This window comes from Alligator mississippiensis, chromosome 3 (genome assembly GCF_030867095.1).
Source record: "Alligator mississippiensis isolate rAllMis1 chromosome 3, rAllMis1, whole genome shotgun sequence".
Lineage (NCBI taxonomy): Eukaryota > Metazoa > Chordata > Crocodylia > Alligatoridae > Alligator > Alligator mississippiensis.
This window is the reverse complement of record NC_081826.1, coordinates 179522902-179548159: the sequence shown is the minus strand read 5'-3', so window position 1 is coordinate 179548159 and position 25258 is coordinate 179522902. Positions and strand designations below refer to the sequence as shown.

At 44.9% G+C, this 25258-nt stretch overlaps 1 protein-coding gene across 8 annotated transcripts in view; it reads left to right on the top strand.

Moving 5' to 3' along the window:
- SH3GL2 (SH3 domain containing GRB2 like 2, endophilin A1) overlaps window positions 1–24610 on the top strand; it is a 266462-nt gene extending 241852 nt beyond the window's left edge. For all 8 annotated transcript variants that reach the window (XM_059724690.1, XM_014604843.3, XM_019483681.2 and 5 more), the window contains 6 exons: window positions 2854–2997; window positions 3690–3823; window positions 5005–5163; window positions 6736–6839; window positions 9928–10058; window positions 23032–24610. In XM_059724690.1, the coding sequence (XP_059580673.1) occupies window positions 2854–2997; window positions 3690–3823; window positions 5005–5163; window positions 6736–6839; window positions 9928–10058; window positions 23032–23231 (872 nt within the window). In that variant the 3' untranslated portion in view covers window positions 23232–24610. The remainder of the gene's footprint in view (window positions 1–2853; window positions 2998–3689; window positions 3824–5004; window positions 5164–6735; window positions 6840–9927; window positions 10059–23031) is intronic.
- The last annotated feature ends 648 nt before the right edge of the window (window positions 24611–25258 follow it).

Here is a 25258-nt window from a genome sequence, read left to right as displayed (position 1 = left end):
CCAGCACTCTTTCCTGTCTATGCAGGGGGTTGGACTCGATGATCTATTGAGGTCCCTTCTGACCCTAACATCTATGAATCTATGAATCTCAACCAGATCATTAATCTGTGGGTAACATGAGGGTAGCTGAATTTTCTTCTTATAGTAGAATGCCACTAATGAACTAATCCAAAGACATTTGATGGTAATGGGAATCTTTCCATTGACTTCAGGGGCCTTTAGATAATGGCCTAAAGAGCAAAGAAGAAGACAGCCTCCTGCCTAGAAACAACAGAGGAATGGGTCCCCTTGCAGCAAAGAGGTTGTAAGTGCTGCTAACTCCACTTAAAAAAACCAAAAAACCTCATTAAAATTGAATATTTTGATCATATGGTCAGTCCGTCAGCTGCATGTAGTTCTGTGCTAGGCTGAGACAATAAAGCACCAACAAATTCAAAATAACATGGCCTAGCATTACCGTTAGTATTATGAAAAATCATACAGGAGCATATTTAGGTATGCTAAAAATATGCTAGCCCTTCATAAGTGTCGTACCCGTAATGGGTTGAGTGGTATAACTTATTTCAAGATAGACATGCAGATCTTTGAAGGAAGCTTTAGTTTATTTAAGAGAAAAGGAATAAACAGAGTATACTCACAAAATCCAATACAGCATGCTCAAGCCTTGTTACTTCTTATGCGCAATTTCTAAAGACACCTTTAAAGCTGATGCCTGGAGCAGATCAGCTAAGTCATTGGTCGTGCACTACCCACAAAGCTTCTAAATTATCTGTTCCCCCAGCAGTACGCTTCTATGAGAACCCTAAGATCTGCACACCTTGCTCAAATTTTGGCTCAAATTTATTCGCATCTAAGCAGAATTTAGGACCAAATTTGGATTACCCTTTACTGTGATTGGCCCAATGCTAGAACATTTTGTGGTTAGTGTGGTGAGCTCTCAACTTTATTTTGTACCGCATTGTGGTGAGATACCTTTTTCACCTCTGACCTTCTCAAGAAGCTGATTTCTGGCCCTCTCAAGAGGTTGATATGAAGGAAAGAAAAACTCCCGGAGTACAGCTTGACTCTGAGAGGCCTCAATGTCACTGAGTTGTTTCTTGGTGGTTTGCCAGTACAGGTGTTTCATTGCTTTGACAATGTTGTGAAACCACATGTTTACCTGTCTCGGTGGCTCAGTAGCAACCTTGCAGTCAGAACACTTGGGTTTCTCTTTTGTCAATTTTGTACTTTGTTTCTGTATTGTCAGCAAAACTGTAGATATGGGAATCACAATAAGATTCATCATAGGCAAAGTAACTAGATGAATTCTTGGTTGGGAACATATATGCCACAAAGTGAAATCTATCTAGCAGCAGCAGCTACCAAATATTCTTTCTTAGAATCCAACCAAGAGTAAATAAAGTTACAAGCAAAACACAGTTTTGGATCCTTTCTAGGGTGAACAACATATGGTCTACAGAGACATTGGATCCAGCCTGAAGAACTGGCCAGGCAACTGGGAGAAGTAGCGGCAGGGGGCTGGGTCTGAAGCATTTCTCTAGCTGGGACTCAAGCCAGGTTAATCTTGCCTGCAGCCCCAGAACCTTGCTGACCACTACTTTATGCTAATATATTGTTGTGGTCTTCAAGTCCTGCACAATCTTGCGTACGTGCTGCACTACTGATGCACAGTGGGATGACTTTGCAGATGGTGCAGGCAAGGACTTCAGCTGGTTGGAGCAGCTGCTGAAGCAGTCATAGAAGGGACTTCCGCATTAAGGAAGAGGAAGATGTAAAAAGGGGCCAATCCACAGCCACCCTTTCCACAAGCATTCACCCCAGATGAGAACTGAAGGGAGGAGACAACTCCGGGCACAAGACCCTAGCTGACAGCTGGCAAAATTAGAAATATATTAATTCACAGTATATATGTCATTCATATTTTATAAGTGCACTGTTCATTAACAAACATAGGCTACTGGGTCATTTCTGTTTCTGCTGTCTGCTCTCAGCAGCTCTAATACTAGCTACCATTTTTGACAATGATATATCTGAGAGAAAAGATAAGCTGTTATAATATCTCTTTTTTATCAATCTAAGACACTTTCTAAAATCCTAGTACAAATATAAACGGGGCAAAAGCTTATGACCAAGCATCTAGGTATATTTTTATTTTATAATATATAAAAAAGAATCAAACATATGACTAGAAAATATGGAGGACTGGATTTTGCTCTAACTGTCTCTCTTGTGGGTCTGTTCTTTAGTTCAAAGGTTCCTCAATGCAGTAGGGTCAACAAAGATGTTTCCATTACCTCTCTTCTCCTACCCATGGTCTTGGCATGAGAAACTGCTGAATAAGTCTTTTGAGAGACCTCTCTGAGTTGACCCTTCAGACTGCTTTGGTGTCCAGTGATCTGAAGACTGGAAGAATGAAAATGGCTTAAAGCTTCCATCTTGTTTCCTTCACCTGAGCAGTAATGGGTTGAAATAACATATATGTGATGCTCCTGCATCATATTCTGTTTTACTGAAGCCTGAGGATGTTTTGTCATTGACTTTGTGGTGGGACAAGAGACAACCTTCACTTTGACCATTTCAGCTAAAATGAAGGTTCTGTTGATTTCGACAGTGAAACTCCAGTTGACATCAGTGGTGCCAGGATATGACTACCTCCCTTCAAAATCTGCTGAATATTAAGAATTAGCCTTCAGTTTTATGATGCATATTAAATAGCAGTGTCTACATTCAGGTTTTATCTTTTTGGACACCACGTGAGCTCCTCTACAGTTGACATCTTACAATGCAGGGTGCAAAGTCTATATCTATACTCTACTGTCCCTTAAGTAACCTCTATTATTGATCTGCTTGCAGCTTCTAGAGCTAAACTCAGCATGATCAACACAATGTCAAAAATTCGAGGCCAGGAAAAAGGACCAGGCTACCCTCAGGCTGAAGCCCTGCTGGCAGATGCTATGCTGAAGTTTGGACGAGAACTCGGAGATGAATGCAATTTTGGTATCTCGTTTTCCTTCTTTTTTTAAAGATGTGAATGCAGTAATGCTCCAGTTAATGAGGAGCTTAAGAGAACTGTGCATAATGAATGCAAAGTTCAAATTTAGTCAGTTCACAGCTAGCCTTTGCCAATCAATATCATGTGGATCCTACAACAGTCTAGGATAGGAATTAAGAGCAGGTGTTGTTGGTTGTTTTTTTGAGGGGGGGGGCTGGGCGGGGGTAGGTTATGGGGTTGGGAGAAGGGGGGTTGTTTGTTTTTACTGGTTGACAATGCATGCAACTAAGAACACAGGATGTGTTCATAAGTGATACATGTAGAAAAAGAAAATGTTGGTCGTCAAAGCCTTTTGCACAAGGCTGTTTCCATTTTCCCTCCACCCATGCTATAAAAGCTAGCAGGAGATAAGAAATTCCTCCACAAAACCTTTGCAATGTAACAGCAGAGTAACTGTAACAATCTGGGGAAGTAGTTAGTGTTATACTGTCCTTAAAATGTTCATTTTCAATATACCATTCTTTCTTATTAGGCAAAATTAATTGTATTTTAGAAGTTGATTGTGAAAGATTAAAGAAATCCTGATACATATTCACAGCCAAAGATTATATTTTATTCCTAACTTCATTTTCTGTGATTGAAACTCATTCCATTTTAATGTAGAGTCACAGGTAAATTAGGCTTTCCTCTGTTCCAGGCCCAGCCTTGGCTGATGTTGGAGAAGCTATGAGAGAGCTTTCTGAGGTTAAAGATTCTTTGGACATTGAAGTAAAGCAAAATTTCATTGACCCCCTACAGAATCTCCATGACAAAGATTTGAGAGAAATACAGGTATTGTTATCAATGAAGATTTATGCTTTTAGAACAGTTAGATAAAAACCTTCTATATTTTAAGACTATAGCTGTGGGACTCTAGAAGGCTATTTTAATTCATAGGTCTGCTTTTAGTCTTTTTGAACAGTAAAACACTAGTCAGTCTGCTTGACTGTTCCTGGTGTAGTGGGATGGCTTGTCTTTAAATGCAGACTTTGAATAGCTGCTTCTAAATTTGTACCTGCATTTTTAGATGCACAATGATCTGAACAAAATCCCAGGAATTTGGAAACGAATATTATTTGCTTGTGCATATTAAAAAGTTACCCATGTGGCCAGTTCTGTAATTTATATGTACAAATACTATATAGGCATATGCTTATTTTTTTTGTTTACACAAATGATTCCACATACAAATTAGTAGATGTAAATGTGAGTTGCAGTTCTGCCAGCACTTATGCGTAGAAGTAATGTTACACCCATGACTTCAATAAGACTGTAACGTTAAGTATGTGTGTAAGTATAGAATTAGAGCATTAAAAGCCATCAGGGTAATTTAAAATTTTATCTCTTACCTCACGATGAATCATGATAGATCACAAATTTTCTTACATTTTAATAGTGAAAACCTAAAATACATCTGCTTTAGGGCTTCATTTTCTCAGTCTCTGTGGCAGCAGCAGCAGCATTTGTAATGCTCCAATGAACATTATGTGGAAGTTGCTAAATAGAAAGGATATTTTGTCAGTTGATAAACCACTCAGAAATTAAGATGCATTGCTGGTTTTATGAAAACCACAAAAATAATCTTCTCAGCGGCATCAGAAAAGAAAATTAAAACACAAGAACAAATGTGTACATAAAGTCCTGGGGAATAATATGCAGATAATTTCAGATTGGAAATAAAACTGAATAGTTTTCATGTTTCATATAGGTAGGTGTTTTCCACTATGTTCTGCTTCTGTAAATAATGAAGTTTCTTCATGTTTAGACAACAGAATTCTGTGGCTGCTCAGCTTAAATGTCAATCTAACCCCCTGTTCTGTGCTCTTTTACTCATATGAAAGTGCCAATGGTAAACTGGCAGCATGTAGTTTGAGTCTCCATGACTGACTAACTGCAATGATCATATAGCAGAGAAGAGAGAGCTGGGAAGTGGTGTTCATCACATGCCTGTTTTTACCTCTTTAATGTTTCAGCACCACCTCAAGAAAATGGAAGGCCGACGTCTGGACTTTGATTACAAGAAGAAAAGACAAGGGAAGCTCCCAGATGACGAACTTCGCCAAGCCCTGGACAAGTTTGATGAATCCAAAGAAATTGCTGAGTCAAGCATGTTTAACCTTCTGGAGATGGATGTGAGGAAATCCCTTATTTGTGCTTTGAGCTAAGTTGAAAATGTGAAGAAAGTTGGTGCAGGAGTTATGGAATTTGTTCTTGGAGGGGGAGACACGTGTTCAGACCTTCGTCCTGCCACAGCCTTCTTGTGAAATGTTAAACAGATCTCCTTTCCTCTGATATCTGTCTTTAAAATGGGGATAACAGCCTTGTAAGGCTTGGTGAGGTGCTATGCTAGTGGGAGCCATATAAGTGTCTAAAATAGAGAAATTAATTCCTATAACAACAGTCCATTGTTGTTGACCATTTAAGGTTACTTCTGGCCAAAGAAAGAGTATCTCTATGATCAGAATGATATAAATACATGTCTCCAGGTCATGATTTTCCCTCAACTGAAATGTGCCTGTTCAACTCTGGGTTTTCAATGTAAGCTGTATACACAGAATAGCATAAGGTACAGTATCTTGCTGGAAAAGTGAGCTGCATTAATTGAAACCCAAGCCACTGGTGTGTGAGGGGTTTTTTTCCCCTTCATAGATGGGACTGAAAACTTTAAAATCAAAGAATTAAGTATTATTCCTTCATTTGAAGGGTGAAAATCTCCCCCTGTCAACTATTGTATGAAATGTTCATTCAACTGGCTCTGCAGGTTCGGTGTTTCAGTTCTAATGGATAACTGAGTGAATGGATAAATAAGTGCAGTAGTGTAACTAGGGTGGAGTGGCCAGGTCAGCCACCACAAGCACAAACTTGGGGGGTGGAGGGAGGGAAAGAAAAAAATTGCTGCTGCTTAAGCCAGGTAGTCACATTGATGGCAAGGAAGCAGGTGGAAGTCACCTGATTCTGCATATTGCCGTTGCCCCAGGCCATGTCATGATGCCTCTGAATAAGTGTGCATTTAAATTTAGATTTAAATTCACACCAACTTTAAGGTTATTTTTATGCTGAAAGAGTGATGGAAAGGAGCAACAGCATAACCAAGAACCTTCATAGTTAGAGACTAAATATAGCTGTGCTGAAGTGCAGTGTACCTGCAGAAGAGAATTTATATTATTTGCACCAATTTTAACATCTATCCCCCTCCATTCAGTTAGTTTGTTCTCAGCTAGATTGTACAATTTTAATGCAACCTATTTTGAAGTTCAGTGGAAATCATTTCCCCAAAGGGAATATTGGGAGAATTCTCCCTAATGAAGTGACAGTGACCCCTGAGAGTTCATAGTCTGCTTTGAGTGACTGCTTACCACTCGCCTGCAAGGTCAACTCTTTTGGCTTGCATGCAAGAAGAGACAAGTTTTGCATGCCCTTTACTCATTCAGATTTGCCCCGAGTTCTCAGAATGATCTTGTGGGTCTTGAAGCCCCCTTGTTCAGGTGAGCAGGCCCACTGAGGCCTTTCTTATCCAGGTGCAGTAATATCTAAAAAAGACAAGCTTAACTGATCTCTAATTATTTTTTAATTAGAAAGAGGAGCCAAGATTGCAGATAGAACTGCCTCTGCAGTGCTAGGATAATAGTATTCCACAGATGCTCTTTGAATAGCTCTGCTCAGGGATATTGAACTAAGAGTTGATTTTGCATGTTTCTCCTCAGATTGAACAAGTGAGCCAGCTTTCTGCTCTTGTACAAGCCCAGCTGGAGTACCATAAGCAGGCATCACAGATCCTACAACAGGTTACTGTCAAGCTGGAAGAAAGGTAATGTTCAATTTTCATCACACTCCAGGATGGACTTTTATTTGTTCAAGTGCAGAAACAAGTACTGTATATGTAAAAGATCTCATTCAGTGTATCATCATAACACCAGAATAACATACAGATAGTTGCAAGTCTAGGTTCTTATTAATTGGAGATACTAGTAAATAAAAGTATGCACTTTGAGTATGCTTGATTTAGAAAAGCACCCTGTTCAATAAGGAACGCAGGCACATTTTTTTCAATTAAGCACATGTTAAAGTCCAATTGAAGTTAGCACTTCAGTGCTTTGCTTGATGGGTGGTCTTAAAAGCATGTTTTCTTGAGTAAGGGCCTTGCTGTATGTACCAATTTTACTTTGGCCTTCTATTATCCTTATTGAAGAATAATAACTTCTCGTGCACCTTTCATAACAGCAATGAGGGATTGATATACCTCCTCATGTTCCAGTTGTAAAAATTGTTCTCAGCTCTATTATCATATGTTGTTGTCAGTAAGCTCTCTCTTCCCCCTGCTTCCCTGTAGCTGGGTATACTAAGTCAGTTCTTATACAGTGTCTTTTTAATGCTTGACACCTGTTGTCACTTCACACAGTTCTTTCTGACTAGATGAAACAGCGTGAATCCATGTGAAAAGAGGACAATACTGTTAAAAAATTGCCTATCCACCCCCAAAACATATGTCTGTTTTGGAAAGAAGGAACAGTTCTAAGAGGAAATCAGAAAACAATGGAAGGAATTCATTTGACTCCTTTATTTTATTTAGTCCTGAATTGATTCCCCCTGAGATCCTAGGCATGAAAAAAAGGGGACATAATTGATGGCAGTTGACAGTATTTTACAGTGCTTCCCCATCTTCTGTATAATTAGTATAAAATGGAGCTGCAGGCAGATGAGCTATCATGTTTCCTGTACCATTACAGCTTTCAGTTTTATAATTTTTTCAATCCTCAGTCAGTCCCAACTCCTACTCTTGTCTCAGCCCATCAGCTGCTTGGGCATAATGTGCAGAACTTGTTATGGCAGCTAGGCTGCTTGGCAAGCTGGTTTTCGCTATAGTCTGCAGCACAATATAAGTAGCCAGCCCAGAACAACTGTCAGTTCATTCTGGATGAACCCTATGATTCACCCACTGTAGAGAAGTATGAACATCAGGAGCAAACTGCTTGGATCACAGCCCAGATCTTACAAGCAAAGGCCAGGGTGAACCTGCCTCCACCCCAAAACAGATTTCTCTCTCTTTTGGACCCATAGTCAGCTTCCAATGCAAAGAAAATTCTGCATTGCTGTCTTGGCATGTCTGTTAAATGGCTTGCAGCTCTTCAGACACCTGATGTTAGTCCACCCCTTCTGATCAGAAACAGGAGAATTCAGTATATAACTATACATCCTCACTAGCTATAAAGATTCTGCAGTTGGTGCCTTGTTTACAGCATTACAGTTACATTTTGTAGTGATTATGACTATTACAGGTGGCTTTGCATAGCCTTCACAGGAGTAGGGTTGTACAGTCACCGAGGGCATCATTTGACCTACATGGTCTTTTTCCTCTGGGTGGTATACAAAGAACTTAGGAACTTTCAGACCCCTGATTACTTTGCAGTGTGTCCACTGAGTAAACTGAGTAAAGAATTATTTTGCTTTTTTACTTGTATATAAAACAAACCTGAGCTTGAATTACTGAGATACAGAAACCCATAATAACACATGTAGATCACTTTTCAGGATGGAGCTGCTCTCCATATTGAAATGCTCTCCAGGTTGTGCATTTGTCATGCCAGAATACTTCTGGCTCCTAAACATCCTTTTAATGCCACTGGGAAGAATCAGTGGCAACGCATAGGGGGTGCACGGGGATGCATGTGCCCCCTTGACAGTGCTGGTGCACCCCCTGCCAGGCCATGCTCCCTGTTTAGGTGACAGGCAGGGGGGCAGGTGGGAGTGCCAGTGCCCCCTCTGCAAGTGCCGGCCGGGGGGTAGGGCCTCCAACAAAAGTGGCCGCACCACTTCCAGAAGTAGCTGCAGGACTTCTGCAAGCAGCACGGCCACTTTTTGGTGAGTGAGATTGGTCACATCGGGGCAGAAGCAGTTCCCAGCTCTGTATTGATTCTTTCCTCTCCTTAGTCTGTGGTTTTGTAGGTGTTAATCTTTGCTCATTAACTCGTTATCCTCCTTAGCTACTGTGTTACCAATCAATCATGATTCACTCAGGGACCAGCTCAATACACAGTAGTTAATGAGCAAGGAATAACAGAGACAGGCAGTTGCACTAGCACCCATGTCATGAGTTTTGCCTGTCAGCAGCTAGAGGTGCAGGGCCCCAGAACCCACAAGCCCCTGCACCTGTCTCCTTGAAAGCCAGAAGACTTCATGGCCTCAGCAGGGGCTAGCAGGCCTGCAGTTTTCACCCTGATGTGCCTTAACTCACACAGTGTCACCCATGTCATGAGTTTTGCTTGTCTGCAGCTTGAGGTACAGTTTCTCCCAAACCTATCTCCTTGATAATTGGCAGGCTTTGTGGCCTCATCAGGGGCTACCATTCCTGCAGTTTTCATGCCCCTGTGCCTTAACACACACAGTGTCACCTATGTCATGAGTTTTGCTTGTCAGCAGTTTGAGGTGCAGTTCCCAGAAACCCCTGCACCTATCTCCTTGAAACTTGGCACGTGTCATGCTTTCAGCAGAAGCTACCACCCTGCAAGATTCATCTGAATCAGCCAAAAGACAACAAAGTTGTAGATATTTCATTGATTCCCCATTATACCCCATGGCCAAATCTCGGAATCACTGAATCTTTTCCAAATCTTTTCCAAATCTGTTTGGAAGCTCCGAATGAATTCAGAAAGCCTAAAGCTTCCAGAAATTTGATTTGGATTCATAGATTCGGCCTCCGAGTCATCTGTATCATCTCTGAATCCAAATCATGATCCAGAGCTTTGCACAGCCAAATACCAAACTTTTAGTCCAGCCTATCTGTGTGCATGAACTTTGGCCTTGGAAGTAAATGGAAGAAAACTTCCTTCTTCCACTACTTGTGGTGTGTGTGGTCTGCTGACAAAAATAGTTTTTACATATTTAACTTTCTTTGGTAGAATAAAAGATGCATCGTCTCAGCCCAAAAGGGAGTACCAGCCAAAACCTCGCATGAGCCTGGACTTTTCAAGTGGAGATAATACCCAGCACAATGGAGGGATCTCTCATGCTGGCACACCAAAACCACCAGGTAAAAGAAAAAAGAAAGGTCATTTTCTGTATGAACCTTTTATTCTGAGTGCCATAAACACTGATTTCTTTGGGTCTAGTCACACAGGACATATGGTACATCTTGAACCTATGCAATGTTACGTGATCTTAAAGTTAGAACATGTTCTGAGCAGTCACATTATAATGTTTACAACCATCTCTAATATACACATCTTGTACTTTGCCACTAGAGGACCAGTAAGCAAATGTCCTGGCATGCTTTGCTGGTGTGCCTTTTCCTCCTATTTCTGACAGTGGCTAAAAACAGATGAGCTGAGCAAAGTGTTGGTTGTCTGACTGTCTCACTGAGGGTGTGAATTCCAATCCTTCCTTGGCCAGGCATGGCCTCTCCAATCCTTCCTTGACTGACAGTCCCAGCTGGTATCAGATCTCCAGTGGCTCCCTGGAGATGGCGAGTGGGGAAACCAAGCAAATCCTTGCTCTGGCCACTATAATAAACAGGCATTCTGCTTCAGTGATATCACCTCCTAGCCCTGATGAGGCACTACTTTGAGGACCATGATACTGACCCACTTACAGGAGGCACAACACCAACACTGCGCAAATGCTGCTGGTCACTACTGGTGGGAGCAGCTCGTCATCATTTGAGAAGTGGCAGAAGAACTTTAGGATGTCCCATGACACATTCATGGATGTTTGCACCAAGCTTTTCCCCCCTGCTTAGCTTAATGACATTGGGCTTCAGTGCCCCATGTCTTTTGAGAGACACATGACCCTGGTGATTTGGAAGTTGGTATACACCAGGGGCAGGCAAAATATGGCATGCAGGCCAGATCTGGCCTACCAGGATCCTATCAGGCCTGCAGGACCACTAAACAATTTAGAAAATTAATATTTATCTGCCCCTGGCTGCCTGTTAAAGATGACAAAGCACCATGGACAGTAGGACCCAGGGGGATGACAAAGCATGAGGGGCAGTAGGACCCAGGGGGAGCTGCTGGCAGGTCCCACCAGCTGCAGCAGCAAGGCCTGCTTGGCCCCACCCAATCCCCATCCCCTGCCTCCCCCATCCAGAAGCTTCTGCCTAGCAGAGGCTTCTGGCCTGGGACCCTGGGGCTGTTCCTGCCTCCCTCCACCAGAGAAGGAAATTCAGATAAGAATGCGGGGTAGTGGGGAAGGCAGAGCAAGACTGTGGGTGATCACCGCAGTCCTTGGGGCCAGGTCAGGCTAGCTCCTGAGGTCCTGGCTCTGCAGCCAGGAACCACATGGTACCAGAGTGGTGGGTGGGGGGTGGAAAGGTGTGGGTGCAGCAGTCAGGAAAACAGGGAAATGGCAGTGGCAGGTGGTGGGGGAGTAGCAGTGGGCACATGGGAGTGCAGCAACAGCTGGATGGGAGCACGGGACCCATGCTGTTGCATTGGAGCCAATGATGGCAGGGGCCCAGAGTGGGGTGGCTGGAGCATGGGGCTCAGGCCAGCAGGTGCTCCCCCCTCTGCCTGCTGGCGCAGATCAGTCTGGTTCCATAGAGCCTCTGCCTGCCTTTCCTTTCTGCCCCCCCCTCACCCTTGCTTCTGGAGGGGGCGGGGGGTAGGGGGCAGCAAGGGGAGGGACTTCTGGTGGCAAAGGTCAGGGGTTAGGCAGCAGGACTTTTGGTTCCAAGATGGCAACCAGGGGGTGGGGCACCTATCAAGGGTGGGGGTACCCTTGCAGCCCTCGACAGATTGCCAAAACTCGGTAAGCGGCTCTCCACCTGAGATATTTGCCCACTCCTGGTATACACCAATAGCATTCGTTACATAACCAACAAGTTCAGTGCAGGGGAGAAAATAGCAATGACACCTGTGCATAAGGTGTGCAATGCCATACTTTAGGAGCTGGGGCCCTGATTCATCCACCTTGGGGACCTGTAGGTGATCATCACCAAGTTTGAACAGATGGGCTTCCAGAACTGCATGGCAACCATCAGTGGGAAGCAGTATACCCATTCTTTGCTCCTCATACTGCACCTCAGATTACATAAACCTTAAAAGGTTCTTTACTGTTATACTCCAGGCAGTTTTGAACCACTGGAAGTGCTTCACCTACGTCCATGTTAGGTGTTTGTGTTGGGTATATGATTCAGGAACTCTACTTCCCCACAGATGATGGAGTGTGGGGGTAGGGGGGGGCAGGGAGGATGATGTGGGAGTTCTTCCCTGGCACTCCCATAATGTATTTGGTGAGAGCACCATGAACTGTTCCCTCTCTTGATTATCTGGGATGTGGCCTAGCCACTGCTGCCCTGGCCATTGAAAGCTATACACCAGGTGACTGGACCCCAGGAAGAGGTTCTTCAGTTACCAGCTGAACAGCTTGCTGGACGGTGGTGGAGTGTACCTTTGGGCACCTAACAGCATCCTGGAGGTCCCTAGGTGTTCGTCTTGAACTTGAGCTGTTTGAACATTCCCAGTTTCAAGTCCACTATCTACATCTTCCACAAAATATTTGAGGCAAAGGGTGAAGCCTTCCAGGAAACCAGAATGGCTCTATATGGACCCATGGTTGGGGAAGCCCCTGGTACTTTGGATGGTGCATGGGCTGAAGTGGCACTACCAGTCAAGCATCCTAGGGAGAACCATTGACAAACCAGTTCTGATGAGAGAAGCCTTGGCTTGACTACTTTATGGGACAAGATTTTGTCAGGCAGGAGTGTGTGCAGAAGACCTTTAAGTGATAGCGACCCCTTCATTTGCACTGCACCTTTTTAGTGGTCTGCTTCTCCGGAACATCTCAGTAAACATCTTTCATACTAACTGTTGGGCTTGACACCCCCTTTTGTTTGGGACTGGGGTGGGGGGCCTTGGGGTGAAAAACTAGAGTATGGGATTCTGCAGTGAGAATTCATGAGGGCTGGTTGGGAGGGGGAAACTGACGTACGGGTTGTTGGGTGGGTCTGAGTTATGAACAACTCAAGTTAAGAACTGGACAAGAAGTGCAGAGGAATAAATTTCATAATTGTACAAGCTTTATTTCTTAAAATAAATATGAGATAAACATTTGAAAACAAAGGCCTTTTCACAAGCAGATTTGCTGAGTTTAAAACTCAACACTGTGCAAACTGCATTAAAAGTGCAATTGTGTTAAGTATTCTGTCAGGTAGTTTTGGGTCCCTTGTCTACTGGTCTCCTTGGTGTCTGGGAGTGCTGTGGCATGGAGGCATGCCCTCCAGGCTGAGCCGGATGGCCCCAAGGAACTTGATAGACACATTTCCATGGACAGGCCCAGTTCCACCTTGCTCAACTGGCTGGAGGCAGATAGCACCAGGGACCATCTCCCCATCTCATCATCAAAGCTCAGGTACCTTTTTGTGGCACTGCCTCCTTTCTGCTGGGGGAAGGCACCTGGGAGAGTGATAGCCTCTCTTATTGCTCCAGGGAAGGGAAGGACCACCCCTACCAGGGCATTTAGCAGACCTGCCACTCAGATCTCCACTCCCTGCTTGGCATCCAGCCACGCTGGGGGGGGTGCAAGGCTTTGGCTACCAAGGGCAACTGGTTTCTGGACAGCTATGTGCATGGAACACCTGACCAGCCTCCCCACATTCACACTGATCATCTGGCAGCATTTACTGGCCAGGGAAAGGTGAGGAAGGGCAGGAGGAGGCAGTCAGTGTCCATGGTAGCCTGTGCTGGTGTGAGGCTGGTACCATTGCCTCTGGCTGAGTGAGGTAGTCTGAGATGCCTGTTGCCTCTCTGTAATGTTGCATACATACTCCTCTGCAATCATAACCACCCTGTCCAGGAAGGACCTGCATGACTCCATGGTGGATTGGAGGGACACGGGGGCTGGAGGGCTGATGCCTGGACCCTTGACAGTCCATGTACCAAGAAGTGGAAGTCCTGTGTCACAGAAGTCTGCTGAAGAGTGTTCTCAGCAGCTCCTCTGACCAGTCCTGCCAGCACACATTGGCAACAAGTAGTGATTTGGTATGAAGAAGACTCCTCCAGTATTTGATTTTGGTGGTCACATTTTCAGTTACTGGAGTGGAAGTGTGTCTTTGTGGCCTTGGGGCAGCATCAGTGCTGGAGTCTCTTGAGCTCTCTTGCACTGGGGTGAAATCTGAAGATTAAAAAGATAAAAAATGGCCTGGAGATTGTTTCCAAAGTCGACAGATAATCTGTGTGTGAACTCTGAATTTCCATTTGAACACTGATAGCTGTGCCAACAGCAGTGCATCAACAGTAGAACAGACCTTGAAGTTGTTGCAAAGTTCTAAGATAGTAAGAAGAAAAACATGCCTTTTTTTGCTCTGCACAGTCATTTTCATGAGGCAGTGAGATGACAGTGGACCTCATCATGCTAAGTGCCCTCCCAGCTACTGACTCTCAGCTACCTGCTGCCCTGCATCTTCCCTCCCTGGAGGTTCTTACAGGTGGGCAGGGATCACCTGCTATGAAGTCTCTTCCCAATAACTTGTCTATCCCTATGTCGGGATACTGCTTCTCTGGCAAGTATCTCCCTGGCAAGTGTCCCATCAGTTGCAAGTGGAGTTCTTTGGGCTCACAGGTGGCAATCACACAAGATATGCCCTTCTGCTCATGTGAGATCTTGTGCCAGCACATGACCTGGAGTCAGGAAAGAGAATTGCTTGTTATGATGGGTCTCTGCTGAGACTGATAATTCCATGGAACATGTGGGAGGCTCTGGAAACCTTCCTACACTTGTGTTACAGCTTCATTGCCAGATCTCCCAGCAGTCAAAGCAGTAGTTGTTTACGCTCTGAACTAGGATTGCCCTTCCCCTGTAATATCTCCCCTGACTGCCACTCAGCTGCGCCCGTATTCCTGTGGAGCCAGAAGTGACTGCCATTCCAGGAGCTGAAAGATGACAGTGTTCTCTGGTTCCAGACCCATCTTTGCCTGGTACCTACAGAGGAGTATATGGGACTGCCAGTAGGCATACCAAATGGTAGGGGTAGAGGGTGGCAACATTGCTACATTTTAGTCTACACTTCCCCTTCTCTCAGGACTTCCCCCCTCCGCCATCCTTCTGCTCCTGCTCAGATGCATCTAAAAAAACCCTTGGATTGTGTGTTTTTGTATGTTATTGTCCCAAAAAGCTGTCCTGGGGGTTGGAATCCACAAGTGCAGGCAGGAGCTCTGCTGAGCCCACCCCCAGGTATTGGTGCATGGAATTCAACCAGCAGTAACTGATATGGAGAGGTGCCTCCCTCCCCCCCCCCCCCCAAAAAAAGCACCCTAATTTGCATGGTATGTTCACAGAGGGAAGGGGAGGGGTGGTCTGAGAGCTAGGCATTGCTAGGCAGGGCCATCTAGAAGGGGATTCAGAGCTGTCCTTGCTATGCAAGGCAGTCACGGGGTGGCATGGGTGGGATCAGCTTTCCAGTCACACTGTTCACTCATTAATTAACCTAGGCCATTGAGCATCTTAATTGGATTGTCAGTCTGTAACCAGACCATTAACTTATGCACAATTGCCATGGCTGAAGCACAGGTGTGCCACCATTTCTCACCATTTCTATGTTGTGTGGACCAGGATCCCTACCCGTCTGGTAAACTGCATGGGTAGGGAGCAATCTGCACCCATTGCCACCCCCACCCTGAGCCATTTGCCACACCCAGAGGCCTGAGTCACCCCAAGCTATGAGCTACCCACATAGTCCCATGCGCCTGAACATGCCACCAATCACCCTTTCCCTTGGAGTTGCTGAAACTTACTAGTGGCTGGTGTGGCATTGTCCATTTCCACCTCCTTGATGAGAATCTTGTCCGCGCTGTCCCCATCTTCTGTGTCCCAGGTAGAGTCTGGATCTGGGTGGGGAATAAGTCCACCAAGCAGGCATCTTTGTACTCTTCCATGTTCATTTTGGTAGCAGGAGGTATTGAGGAAACTCCATCATTGTCTTCATCATGGACATCATTCCGCTGCACCGGGTCTGCAAGTGTGCAGTGCACAGTGTGGTAGAGAGTGATGGCATAGTCCTCCTCAAGGCTGCTGAATAGCTTCTTGTGTTAGGGGACCCGTGCCACGAATCCAGTTAAAGGTTTACCCACTGGGGTGTGAGAAGGGCATTTTCTGGTCCTGTTTGGTTCATGAATCTAGGAGATCACTGTTTGTAGTCGAATGCTCAAGGAAAAATGAAGAGCCTTATCAAACCTAGAGGGTATCAATGGGTGGTCCAGGTGGTTCCATACAGGTCAGGATCATACCACCTGAGGGCAGGGGGGGTGTCACCTTAAAACTGGTACCACCCTCATGGCAACTGGTACCATTGCACCTGAACAGTACTGTTCTGGTGAATGAATAGAGCGTTCCATGGAGCAGGAGGAGAGGGATTAGATTGGTACACCCTGGGTGCTAGAAGATGACAAATTGCTCATATTATGTCTATGGAACAATCCAACAATAACTGAATTTATGTTATCTTATATGTAAATGGTATGTTATGTTCTATTTAAAGTATTCTGGAGATGCTCCTTGTGTGAAAAGGCATAACTTTACTACAATATGAGTGCACTAAGCATGTGTTTTACTACTTGAATATACTGTTTCTCATCTTTTAAGCACATTTAATACATAGTGAGTGTAAAGTGCAGGGCTCAAGTACCGTGGTGGCAGGTACAGTTTAAGAACCTAAATAGGGAATTAAAGGAGTGTTCTATTTTACTAGAATCGTGGCCCAATGGTCAGTGATTCCCTTGTTCAGAGCAGCCTAAAGAGATCCTGTCATGTAATATTTTCCCTGAAATTTAAATTCTGTTAAAACAGGGATTTAATAAGCCTAAAGGCCAACTGAAACATTTCCTGGAAATTCAGAACTCTTTCTCCTGCTCCAGAAAAGAAAAATGTAGGGGGAAGGGGTTGGGAGGGGGGAGGGGGAGCATAAAAACACTCTTCCCCAGACTATGAAATACAGATATAATAGCACTGAGAAACGGTATGATAATGACCAAACGATAATGACCAAATGGATTCTCGTTGCCCAAATGAGAGAGATGCAAAGGAAACACAATGCATAAACAGTGATAAAGGCAGACAAGGTTCTTTAGGTACATACGATATCTTTTATTAGACCAACTTATATAGTTGGAAAAATTCTTCTTTGCAAGCTTTCAGGTTCAAATACCCATCCTCAGGCAGAGGAAGCATTATGGTAAACAGTGATAAATGTGTCCTTAGTAGTTTAAGTAAGGACATTTGTTTTTTAAAAGTCCACACAAACCAGGATCCTGCTGTTGCTTTGATCTGCACAGCATTGCTTTGTCATCACAGCAGTTAGGATAAGGGCAGTGTCCTCTCAGGGTCCAGCCCTACTAGGATTTACAGTCTGCTCTTCTTGGCATCAGCGGGGATTTAAAGCACATACTACCTTGTAAGGGAGGGTGCTCTGTCCCCTAAAGCTCTAGTCAGCATTTCCCTCTTCCACATCACACACTATGTGCATGCTTGACAGCCTTCAGGCAGTAGGTTGCAATAAGACCTCTATTTTGTGTTCTGTATCTGTAGATGGAAACTGATTTGCCTAGCCTTGTAATCTCAAAACCTCCTCCACATACCCGCAGTGCTGGAGGAGAGAAGATGCAAATTTCAAGAGCATGAGTGCAGCATGCTGACCTGCATGTTAATGTTCTCCCAGTCACAACATAAGTGGTTTTTGCTGCACTGCTTTTTGTACCGATAAAAAAGGACTTATACAACAGTAGTGATCCATGAGTTTCTGTACCTAAAAGGCTGATGAAGTGAAGTTCATAGGCCCAGCTCTGAAAAGTGGTTTGTAACTTCAAACAAACACTGAACCTTGCTAACCTAACCTCATCACCATAACTGAAATCAACTTCCTACAGCCTGAAACACAAAACCTGCCAACAAGCTCCAGTACCCCCACAAACTGCACACCAGAATCTGTCAAAGACAACAATACCCAACTACCTGTGGGGGCACATTCCTCACAAAAAAACCCTCTGTCTCCAGTCTCTTAGGCCTGATCCTGAAAGGGAATTTACAAACCACTTTTCATAGCCAGGCCTGTGAACTTCACTGCATCAGACTCCTAGGTACAGAAACTCATGGACTCAATATAGACAGTGGAATTCTGACACACTACAACCTGCTGGACGTCTGACTCCCCAGGTACCTCTCCACTTCTACGTGTGCTGCTACATCCCCCTTCCCCCACCCCCACCCCCAACCTCAGCCTGTCCCTCACCCCCTCATGCCTCCATTTCCATTTTCACTGGCTGGCTTGACAGCCTCTGGCTTCTTTACTATTCCTTCCATCCAGGAACAGCACACACCAACTGCAGGTGCTTCCTCAGCCTGACAAAGGGTTTTTCAACCCAAAAGCTGGCATCCCAGGCAGCTAAGCTGAGCTCACCTGGACCCTCACAACTCCACTGCAACCAGCAAACCTCAGGTCTGTCAAAGATGTGACTTTCTCCAGCCAGGATTGTGTGCGTGCGTGTGCTAGTTGAAGGTTATGGTGCCTCCTACCCACCTTTCACCAGGGGGATCCTCAGTCCTGGCATTTCCTGGGGCCGCCACACTGCCAGCAGTCCCACCAGGCCTCCCTGATCCTGGCAGAGTGCAGTTTTAGTGGTCATACCAAGGACCTGGGGCCTCCTCCTTTCCATAGCCTCAGCCCATACCCCCAAGTTCACCCTGGCATGGGAACTCAGCAGGGACATGTTTTTCCCCTGCTGGTTGGTGATACAGTGAGTGCCATCTCCAGCTCTGAGACTGGGGCATTAACTGGATTTTTAAAAATGAAAAAAGGTAACAGGTACAGATGGAGTGAGGAGGGTGGCATTCACTCCATCTGCACCTGGAGCTTGGGAAATCCCAGCAGTTGGAGGTTCACTTTGAGGAACACCAGCTGCTCCACCAAACCAGAGTCCAAGAAGGTGCAGTGGGGTGTCACTACATCCCCAGCAATGCTGAACACTCTCTCGCTTGGAACACTGGTCGGTGGACAGGACAGGGGTCTTCAGGCAACCGTGGCCAGATCCGGCCACATCTGGCTGTGGCTTGCCCAGTAGGCCAAGGGGTCACACAGTAGCAGCTCCATGTCCTTGGCAAGATAGGTAGCCACCAAGGCCTGAGTGCTACCTTCTTGATGGTGGGGTCTGGTGCCTCTGGACCCTACCATGGAAGCCATGCCCTTGGCCCACATTGGCAGCACCTATGGTGGAGGAGGAGACTGGCTGGTGGATGGCGTGCTAGCATGGGACAATGGATCCCCCTCTTCCACATCCTCCCACCTCCAACCATCTGCCTCCCTGACTCTCTTCACCAGCATCTCCATCCACTGGTTCAGGGTTTGGCTGCTTTATACGCTGCCCTTCACCCTCGGGTCACACATGGTGGCCAGCGCATGGACCCTATTGGACTGCAAGGGATCAAGCCTTTACCTGATGCCCTCCTTCAGCTGCTTCACCAGTGCCTGCACGTCTGGTGACAGCGGCTTGCCCGAGCCAGGAACCTTGATCCCCTGGAAGCTCTTCATTTGGCTCTGAAGTTCCCTCACTACAGGGATCACCTGGCTAAGGAGGGTATCACCAGCAGTGAGGGTCTTGGTGACCTCGAGGAAGGGCTTGAGGACCAGCAAGGTCTGGGAGATGGTATCCCACTCAGCTCTGTTAAGGGGGCCACTGATCCCAATCTCCCTGAGCAAGGCCATCTCATGGATGGCCTTCTGTTGCTCCATCAGCCTCTTGAGCATTAGGTATGTGGAGTTCCACTGAGTCTCCACATCCTGAATGATTTTGTGCTGTGGGATGTTCAGCTCTGCTTGTTTGTCCTGTGCTGCAGCATCTTGCCCCCCTTGATGCTCCGATGGAAGTGGCCTGCTACCTTCCTGCATGGGGGTGTGGAGCACAAACTCAGCTGATTCCTCCTTTTTTTGGAAATAAGCTTGCTGGTGGTGCTGGTGCTGTCACCGGCAGCCCTGTCCCTCTCCAAAGTGTCCCTGACAATGACGTGGAACTTGTGTGCTGCACAGTGGCCAACAAAGTTGGCATCATGGACTGCCTTGACCATATTGGCCCCATTGTTGGTGACCATGAACCCACGGGTGAACTTGCTGTGCCCAATGAGCCACCCCTGCACCAAGTGGTTCATGGCCCCCATGATCTCAGTTGCTGCATGGGACTCATCCGTCACTTCAGCTTGAAGAAGAGCCCACCGATGGCCTGACTGGTCACACCAGTGCCCTGCGAAGGAGAGGTAGGCATGATCTCCACCCTGGCTGCTCCAGATGTCCGAGGTGAATTGTAAGGCCACCTACGGACCTGCCTTGTGCAGCTTCTCCCTCAAGTACTCCCTGCATACCTACAGAGAGGGCACCACTGTCCTGCTGACGGTGGTGCTTGTGGGCACTTGCTAGGATGGGGCCACAAGCGCCATGAGCTGCCTGAACCCTGGCTGCTCAACTAAGGAGAAGGGTTAGCCATCCACAGCAAGCATCTTCCCAATGCTCTGGCTGATCACGCTTGCCCTTGCAACGTGCCCTGCTTTCTGCCCACCTTTCCCCCACTGTTCCTGGGTGGCCTGCCTCTGCTTTCAGGGGACGGAGGCTTTGGAGTGAAATGGGGACTTCCCTTTGGGCACACTCCCACTGGTGCCAGGCTGAGGAGGAGCAAGGGCAAGGGGGCGGTGCCTGCGGAGATGCATCAGCATCCCCATGGTGCTCAAGTGTTTTGTTCCCTTGCCCCCACTGGTTTTAGTTCAGCAGTGCAGGCAGATAGTGGGATCATCTGCTAGCTCAAAGTGATCCTAGACTGCACTCCCTGCTCGCTTCTGTGGTGTGGGTACATGTGTGGATACTGCTGCATTTTCCCTCTCCTCAACAGGCAGAGGCACAGCAACAGGAGGAGTGGACTCAGCTGAGCTGCATGCCTCTACAACCTCTATGTCAGCCTTCTGGGGAAGGAGACCTGACTCTAAGGAAAACTTGAGGGGTGTGGAGAACAAACTCAGCTGATTCCTCCTCCTTCCCTGGAATTTCCCTTGCCAGGGCACTGAGATCCAGATCTAGTTCTTCCTCTGGCACTGGAAGGTTCAGCATGGGAAGCAAAATGGGGGTGGAGGAGACTTTCATGCTCGTGCTGGTGCTGCTGCTTGTTGTTGTCATGGTGATGGTGCTGGGGGTTATGGCTCTCGGAGGGGATACAGACTCAGGCACAGGCAGTGGCACTGGCACTGCTCCCCTCTCCTTGCTGCTTGTGGGAGCCTGATCCCTGCTAGTTGGAGGAAAGAGGCTGCATCTCAGTTTGGGGTGGGGGTTACTTACACCTCTCCCTCTACCCGCTCTTCTGCCCCTCCCTGAAGGCTTGTTATCTGCCTTTTCACCACTCTTCATGTTGTGTTTCATAATGTCTTGCTTTTACAAAAATATACAAATATATCTTTCTTCCTATATAAATTCGATAATGTATGTGTGCTGTAAGGTATAAATGTATAAAAACAGATGTAAATATATCTTTCTTCATATATAAATTCTATAGTGTATGGAAGGATCACAGTCACTGGCCAGCTACATAGTCAATATGACAGCAGTCCTTCCCCACCCCTTCCCCCACCCTTACTTTCTGTTTCCCTGCAGGCAAGTCCCTGCAGGCAAGCCCATCTTCAGCTTTGAAACTCAAAATGTTTCAAAACTTTTGAAACGTTTTGACAGCCCTCGTTTCGTTTCGAGGCTGTTTCGAAGTGCTTTGTTTTGCTTCAATTTCACTGTTTCGAGCTCAAAACAAGTCAAAACAGCATCAAAACGAAACAGCTGGTGAAATTTTACGCAGCCCTACTGAACAGCTCCTGAGAGTTGCTGTCTAGTTTGAAAGTCCTGGAATGAAGTGGAGTGTTGAGTTGGTTCTTGGCTTTCAGGGCTCAGCTCTTTCATTCTACCGTATTTACTGTAGAATATTTACTGTTCCTCAGAGCTTTGGCTAGTAGTAAGGGAGAGGCTGAACTGAGTCTTCAAACTCAGTAATGCTAGCATGAGGCAAGGTCATTTCCACTGAAGGACAGACCATCTCCTGTATCTTTTCCTTTCCCAAATCCCTTGTCTAAAAGCAAGCAGAATGGCACATGATTTACCCCAAACACCTTTAATTTTACATAAATTATAGTGTGTAAAAAAGGAGCTGTACTGATTTCTGTAGAAACTGAATATCTTTATTGTCCCAAAAAATCCCAGCTTGAGGTAGGTCTTTGATCATTTAATCCTACCAACATGCATGAACTTGCCCTGGGGGAAATGTGGTTACAGCTAAAAATGAAATCCCATTTTCATGCCTATATACCAAATATGTTGATTGCTGTTGTGGATTTTATCCTGTGAGGCACCTGCATTTCTTTCTTTCTTTTTCCTTTTCCCCCTCTTTGGAGATTACTTCCTCATTTCACATAGACCACTGAACAGCTGTCAGAAGGCAGTGATGCTGGATGCTGATGCTGGATCTGTTCTGGGTCAAATTTGATTGAATGACCTAAAAGTGAAGAGGGTCTACCCTCAGTACCTTAGAAACCAATGTCTTAAGGCAGACCTTGCCTGCTGATTCAAAGTTTATGCAGTCACCCAGGGTTTCAGGGAGGCTGTTCAGAAACACAATAACATTAAAAGGAGAGGAGGACTTTTGCCATACCAGCAAACCTTCCTAACACAGATACAGTTCTAATGGCAAAACAATGCTGGTACAGCTTACACCAATTACTATTGCTTCATGGAACAAAAATACTCACAGACCAAACTGACATAGCTACTTTGGCAACACTAAAGTGTGGACTTGCCTTAGCTAGTCTTTTTCAGGATGCTTGGATGCCTTAAGAAAGCTTTCCATATGGGAATATAAAAGTGTCATGATGTCTGCTTCCAAGGCAACTGGTTAGTGCCAAAGGCACTGCAAAAAGTGGCCAAATGTGCAAGTAACAACAAGTATGAGGAGAATGAAACTACTAGATTTCTAAGTGCTCTTTTTCTCTGTGTTCCCCCTTCTTAGGTGTTCACATGGACCAGCCATGCTGCCGAGCTCTGTATGACTTTGAACCAGAAAATGAAGGGGAGTTGGGCTTTAAAGAAGGAGATATCATTACCCTCACTAACCAGATTGATGAGAACTGGTATGAAGGGATGCTTCATGGCCAGTCAGGCTTCTTCCCCATCAATTATGTGGATATTCTAGTTCCTTTGCCCCATTAGGATGGTTGTTTCACCATCTCTTGACCCACATAGTTATGTTGATACCACTGCTTTCAAAATGCTGCTTACTACAGCTCACAAGTGCAAGCTGCAGTGGTTAGAGTCATCCAGTCCCACTGAGCATCTTTGATTTACGTGTTGTTATGCTCTGTAGCGGTGATGTGTGGTATCTTCTGACCCAGCACAATGTAGCATGCAGGTTCACAGGCTATGTCAGCCTGTGATGATGACCAGGCCATTGTTCATATGGTGTTGGGAAACAAATAGCAAGCAAGAGTGATGACATGGAGTGAAGTAGTGGAAAGCAGTTGGAGTATGGGGAAGATAATGCCCATCACCACTGTACTACTTTTAATTCTTAGTTTTTTTATAAAAAAGAGTTAAAAGTTCTTGCCATTCCATCTTTCCTTTCCCAAGGATGTGGTTCACACAGGTCTAATATTGCCTAACCAGCATTGTGTCTTCTGATCAAAATGACTCAGAATCCATTACTGTTCTCAGAGAGGCAGTATGATGTAGACCCTTTGGTCTCCCTGAAAGTGAACTACCATTGTATTGTATGTGCTGTTGACCTGCAGCTAGTTTTATATTGTGGATTGTTACCTGAAGGCCTATTCCATCTGCAGGTAAAATATGAACCATAGTAAAAAGGTCAGTAATACAAAGTTGAGTTACAAGCCAAATGTGTCTGCTCTTTATAAATGTTGAAAATGATAAATGCAATGCCAGCAGGAAGGGCAGGATGGGGAATAAAATTCATGTAAGTGTTATCTCCTCTATGTAAAGTTTTTGGCACAAAAAAGCACCATTAAAGCACCAGGAGCCCTTAGTAGACTCATCCAAAAAAAAATTAAAAAAATAACAGAAAAGTCCTTTTATTTTTGTCTTAAGTTTGTGTTCTTTGAACATCATTTGTGCATATTCTGCCCTCAATGAGGACTAAATAAAAATGATTTTTCTTTGTGCCAAGCAATTAAAGACTCGTGGCTGTGTCTACAAAAACTATTCCCATGCGTTTTCCAAATTCTTTCTTTCTTTCTTTCTTTCTTTCTTTCTTTCTTTCTTTCTTTCTTTCTTTCTTTCTTTCTTTCTTTCTTTCTTTCTTTCTTTCTTTCCCTGTTTCTGCAACTTGTGTGTACAGTGCTGTACCCAGCTTCCCAACATTCTTTTTGTAACAGTTGTAAGAGTTCTATTAGTTAAGTTTTCCAGAGTTCTATTTATCTAAACTGTACAGACTCTTTCAGAGGTTTAATGTGCTGCTTCAGATGTGCCACTTCAGTACTGGAACATGTGAAATAAAGGCAATTCCCTACCGCTTAATGTATAAACTATATCATGGAAAGTATTGATATTTCAAATAAATAATGCTGGCAGAATAACCAGAATAATGTTGTGAATTATTCTTGTTGTCTCTTTCTGTTAGAACAATGGTCATACTAAGTGCCATTTTATTCAGTGTTTTATTTCTTGTTTTATTTATTACTTCTCTTTTATTTCTGGACTGTAAGCTGCAAACCTAAGTATAAAAATTCACCTTTCTTTAGTATTACCAGGACTGAATTTGCTTCTATCCATGGAAACTTGATCAGGTCCATAACTAAAGTGACTTGGGTAAAGAGGGTAAGCCAAGCCATGAATGTAATGTCATGATATGTGTGCAGCATCATCTGGCAGGCTTCAGTGACAAGACACTTACCATCAGAGAGCACTGGAGATGACAACCTACTCTGTAGGTTGAAAGACCAGGTACATTTCAGTTTTGTTTTGTTTCTTTACATATATTTCTGTATTTCATAGTCTTATTTTTACTATTGTTTCATTTGACTTAGTTGATATGTATATGTCTATAGACATGCCAACAAGAATCATACAGCATAACTTTGAGAAGATAAATTTGTCATTTATTTCCTGGAAAAACTTTGGGGTTAATAAAAGCAGAATTCCTCTCAAAATATGCTCCTTTCCATAACTGTATTCTGTGTGCTCTGTACTTACTACTTCATCTGCCTTAGTGGCACTGGATCAGC